At 30.3% G+C, this 5,840-nt stretch overlaps 1 protein-coding gene across 4 annotated transcripts in view; it reads left to right on the top strand.

The window, feature by feature from the left end:
• The window catches only part of Ork1 (open rectifier K[+] channel 1), a 165,341-nt gene extending 159,961 nt beyond the window's left edge, over positions 1-5,380 (top strand). For all 4 annotated transcript variants that reach the window (XM_067048487.1, XM_067048486.1, XM_024359764.2 and 1 more), the window contains 2 exons: positions 1,143-1,404; positions 2,543-5,380. In XM_067048487.1, coding sequence (XP_066904588.1) covers positions 1,143-1,404; positions 2,543-3,103 — 823 coding nt within the window. In that variant the 3' untranslated portion in view covers positions 3,104-5,380. The remainder of the gene's footprint in view (positions 1-1,142; positions 1,405-2,542) is intronic.
• The last annotated feature ends 460 nt before the right edge of the window (positions 5,381-5,840 follow it).

The following is a 5,840-nucleotide window of genomic DNA, read 5'->3' as shown; positions in this document are numbered from 1 at the left end:
TAATATAAAACATTCATTCTTAAAGGAGAAAAATAGGAGATATCTATAAATTAATAAACTTTCAACAGTAAAGGCTCAGAAATTAATCATAATAATTGTCTATCAAACTTTTTAAGTTTGTTTTCTCCCTCATGATCTTCAATTATAAGTTTTTAGACCTTTTTCTTTTAGTTTTAAACTAGGCTTTTAATCAAGCTTGGCACCCAGGACTGCTTTACAAACTCTGTAAAATCCTGCCTCCTAAATACTTTCTCATTATCCGTTCCTTTCTCACTAATAGATTATTTAAAGTAAATGACAATGGATCCTATGAATCCCTCTTTTCTCAGTTCACTGGTGTTTCTCTAGGTAGTATCCTTGGTCCCAACCTCTACACAGTCTATACACCTGACATCCCAATCAATCCTAACACTGTCCTCACAACTTGGAATCCTCAAACAAGACTGAAAAGACAGGAAACTGTGCGTCAATTCCAACTGTTACTATACAAACACTTACTATACAAACGGTCTAAACTTCCAATTACAAAAGACTGATCTACACAACCATAATAAGGCCTATCTGGAAATAAGGAGTCGAGCTTTAGGAATCCACTAAATCTTCGAATTCCTCCCATATCCAATCCTTACAATGCAAAATCCTTCATAAAATCCTAAATGCTCTTTACTTTGTCACGAATACATAAATCATCCATACAAACCTTTATGTTCCATATATAACCGATCTAGTCTTAACCAAATATCAATCCTTCCATTATAGACTCCCTAACCATTCAAACCCACTAATTTATAACCTTGCTTCCTCTTCCATTCCTGACAATCCTCCAAGGCACCTGAAAATAAGATGGCTTCGAGATATTCTAATGTAAAAATGTTTTTAGAGTACCAATTATAGTTAGTTTCTCTTCATGCATGTATCATACCATCAATTAGATCAAATTTACTTGATGTATTATTATTTACAGTTGTAAATGTCAATAAATAGATTTTAAAAAAAAAAAGCTTTGAACTGAAGAATACTAATATTTTAATAAACTATGTCCAGTAATCAAACTTCTTCATTATTTAAATATACATTATAATTAATATATAATTATTAGTTCTTAGAGCATTATTTTCTTATTTTGTTTTATTTTTTTGTAGAGCAAAAAGTAATGAATGGCCACGGGACCAGGAGATGGGCATAAGAGATTTAGAACCTCCAAGATCAGGCCTAAGGCGATTATCAATAGCTGCTATAAACTTTTTCTCACCTACTAGCAAATTGAAGAAGAAGGCAGCAGATATTGCTAGAGATTCAGATTATAACAAAAAACGGAGATCTGGAAGCAATTATAATAAACTAAAGCACAGGCTTTCTCTTCAGGAGCAAGGACCCGATGATATGAATGATATTGCAGATCAGGTAAATTTTAATATGAAATTCATAAATGTCTAAATAATTTTTTTAAATTTTTATTTATTGATTAAATTAAATTTAAGTAGACTCTATTTGTTAGATTTACCCAGGATTTCTTTAGCAATAGTTAGAAGTAATAGATTACGGTTGACTGTGATGATTTAATAAAGAAGATTGTTTAGATGGGGATTAGTTAGGGTGAATAATTATAAATAAAAAAAAAAATTGAAAATTCTTTTTTTTTTTTATTACAATATTCTAATAAAAACTAACTTTATTTTAATTGCAATTCTTCTTCAATTATTATTACTCCTTCCCCGAATATTTGCCTTCATAGCAATAATCATTCATTAAGGATACAGAAGGCTAAGACAATAGATTATTCACAGCTCTAAGAAAGTTTCTTACCCTACTCTTATGAGTCGCTAAATGGATGGGTTAAAGCTTAATTTTTTAGGTCAAAATTTCAAATGAATCAACCTTCTTCAAATATTCACCAATTTTATATGTGACTTCCTGGGATCATAAAGAACCCTATGCAACACAAAATGGAGCTCATCACTTTTTTGGGGTCCAAATCATAATGTATTAGAGTGTTGGAAAAGAGCTTAGCTCCCGACTGTAGATGGACTGGTGAATGGTCTTCAGTTATTTTTTTTTAAATGTCAATTTTAACAACTAATTTTGCCCAATATTGAAAATTGATGCTCTCTATTTCAACATTATTAAAAATAAGTTCAGATATATAAAGTTTAGGTTTATTAAAAGTTGGTTGGCTTCTCTGTTAACTGTATCAATGAAATATAGTTAAAACTGAGATAATTGGTTTCAAAACTGGCTCAATTCCATTTTCCAAAACAAATTTGTATTTTTCACAAGCTCTCAATGTGCTACATCACTTACTAAAGCAGTTTTGACCAAATTGTCAGAATCCAGTATAAAAATGGTCTTGAACTCATGGGATTACCTACATCAAATTTGGTACAATCATGTTTTTTTCTTCTTATGTATTTTTAAAAATGGTTTGAGCTAGTCTTGAAACTGACTGCCACAACTATTTGTACCTCATTTTAATTAGGTATTTATGTTGTAGCCTGCTAATGAAATCTATAAAAAAATTATATTTTATAATTAATTGTTGCAGTTGAATTACCTGACCCACACATCAAATAGACGACCAAGCATCCTTGACCTGTTTGCAACTCCGCATGGTACCAACACTCCTATTAGTCCTGTTTTGGAGCAGACTAGCATAGCAGATTTTATCAGAGCAGTCAACTCTCTGAAGACATATCAGATGGAAGCCAGCCGTTCGTCAAGTCCCACTTCAGTCTTTCCAGGAAATTTATTTCAAGCCAAAGAACCAAGAAACAGAACAAAGTCCACTGTTTCTATGGAATATAATGTTCCAAAGGAACGAAGACATTCCCAGCTTCCCCAAATGGGACCTTCGGGTGATGGACATTATATCCGTAGAAGAGCTGCTTCAATATCTCCTATGTATCCCTTAGTCAATCCACTCGATAGGAGATTGAAAAAAGTGTCAGCTGGTTCAAAGGCTAGTCCTTTAAGCAGTGGACGAGCGACCCCAACCAGGTTTCCACCACCGCCAAGTGTTGTAGTAACTAGTCCAGACGGCCGTCATCGATTTTCAATTCATACTGTTGAATCACCAAGATCCTACAATTACAAAGATAAAACATAAAACATAAATACATGTTTATTTATTATTTCTGTGAGTCCCTGGATATTTCTGGAACGTTTCTTGGCTGCCTCCCCCAATGCAAAGAAATTACCATTTTATATCTGAGATGTCTGCATAGCCTAACATTTGAATAAATCGGTCATACAGGATCCTGAGTTTCTAGTAGCTTTTTCTTATGCATGGTTGAACATTAGGCAAGGGGATCACCTGTGTCTATTTTGAATAGTTTATTTAAAAATTTAAAGTGCTAATGTATTGACAAATTGACCATTTTAGGAATCCAGAGCATAATTTTGTTTTTTGTTATGTACACTGAGGTTTGAGATAATCTCCCTACACAGATTTAGATCCAAAGCAGTTACAGTTATCTGTGATACATACTTTTCCTTTGTTATGAGACACTGGATAATCTTCCATTCCTTTATCTTTACAACAAAAGAACATTGGATTTGAAAGGTTTGGAGTACAAACACTGCCTTGTTTACATTGTTTTTGGGTGGTTGGGGAGATAACTGGTTTTGCTTTTATTCGCCACTGAACTAAGATTTTTAGCACTGATTCCCAATCTCTGAAAGGCCTTCTTAACTACTGACTATGACCTTAAAAAAATATTTAGGCCACATCCATAACTAATATTTCTTTTAAAGATGGATCCATTCGTTTTAATTACAAAATCATGTTGTGGATCAGTGCTGGGTTTTATAACAAAAGACAAAACATGTTGCTCTAACTGATGCCAGTAGAAAACAGACCTGAAACAAAGAAAAACCTCCTCTCCAGATTAGAAGCAGTGTTGCCATACACTGTTTTATTTACAAATAAAATAATCATTCCAACTTTATGCAACCAATCTCTCAAGTCAAGTTTTTTCTATTTCACTATAAATTAGATAAGGATAAAAAACCAAAAGGTTTTCTTTTACAAGACTGGAATCCATAATTTGTAATCCATAAACTGGAATCCTTGCCTGGAATCCATAATTTGTATCCCATATTAACCTAGCATTTGATTATGATTTTATTAGCCGATAAATTTTATCAATACTTAAATCACCATTGATCAATTCAAAATCTACAATAAATGGTGTGTAGAAATCTTCAAGTCTTACATCTTCTTTCTTAGACTGTATATGGGGAGAATAGTTGATCAGCTCCTCTACACATTTTCTACTATAGGTGATAAAATATTTTTTAAAATAACTTGCCTCAGGAAGTTTCTGCAATTTTATAGGCATATCATTGTATCCATTTGTTAATAATAATGAAGTGTATGACTTGTTCATTAATAACGTATTGAACAATTTTACAATAGTCAATAAAATTCCCTAACTTTGTCATATTTTGGTCAAAGAAACTTCATAAAGACATTAAAGATGACTTAAAACATAATTATTTTATATGTAAATGAGGTTGAAATAACTTAATTTATGGAAAATAAATGATAAGCTGCAAATATTATCTGTTGGAAAATTAAATAACTTCAAGGCGAACAAAAAAACGTTTTCTGACATCTAACATAACATTTTTTACTGTGTGGTGCTTATCAGTTTTTATTTCATTGAATGCTGAAAGACTGTACTGGAGAACTTTGAATCAGAGAAAGTTTCAGACAGGAGATACTGGTAGTTCAAATTCTTGATATTTGTTTAACATTAATATCGAACTGAACAACTCCAATTTTACATTATTTAAATATATTTATTCATAAATTGTATATATTTGTAATTATCTTTTGTAAATAGCTTAATTAGTTGATAAAGAAATGGATATTTTGTTCTTAGCTAATCTAAGCTGGATAATTTTGGATACCTAAGCCAATTGATTATCAATTTTGCCAATTATTGATATTATGTACATACCCCACTAAATTTTAGAGAGGTTTTCATATATTGTAGAAATATTATGTTTGTAAGCAAAGGTGTATTCAGATAAGTTTTTTTTTTCAAATTAAAGTTCTCTCTAAATGCAATATAATTATTACTACTATTTATGTAATTACCAAAAAATATTAATTTAAAGACCCATAGTATATGTAATATAATTCTGTTAAAACCTTAATCCCCAAAATCAAACTCAGTACAAACTTGAATGAAAAAATAAAATAAAATAACAAAATAAATTCAAAGCCTTATAAAATGTATAATGACAATGGTATTTATTTAGATTTCATAAAACTAGAAATTAGCATAAAATTTCTTTTCACATGACTTTAATGACAATCATGTAAACACTATGGATGCTGGGATATTGGATTTACTTTATTGAAAAATATGGCTGGTATAATAATATAAAATATAAATTATCTTTTAAGTTTCTTTTAATAGATATTTGACACCATCAACAATAAAATAATAAGCTAAAAATGATTTAAATTAAATTTGCTATACAGTGTTTAGCTTTTCAAGATATTAACATATATAATTGTCATTAACATATGATTAGTTCAGAAACAAAATGAACAATCTCAAATTTTCCAAATTTTGGGTAAAAGGATAAAAGTTTTCACTTTCCTATTATATTTGATAATAAACCGTTGTTTTTCAATAGGATATTGCAAGTTTTCATTGACTTTAACCACACCATTAAAAAGAGCAAAAAAAAATCCATAAAAATTGTTACATTATACATATTTTGTCCAAAAGTGGAGATAGGGTCATCAAACCAATGATCTTCATTACACAAATTAATTATTTCATTGTTTTAATTATTAAAAACTTTTAAAATAACAATAATTTTTG

Source organism: Halyomorpha halys, unplaced genomic scaffold, assembly GCF_000696795.3.
Source record: "Halyomorpha halys isolate HHAL.00 unplaced genomic scaffold, Hhal_1.1 Scaffold865.1, whole genome shotgun sequence".
Lineage (NCBI taxonomy): Eukaryota > Metazoa > Arthropoda > Insecta > Hemiptera > Pentatomidae > Halyomorpha > Halyomorpha halys.
The sequence above is the reverse complement of the archived record's forward strand: the minus strand, read 5'-3'. Positions and strand labels throughout refer to the sequence as shown.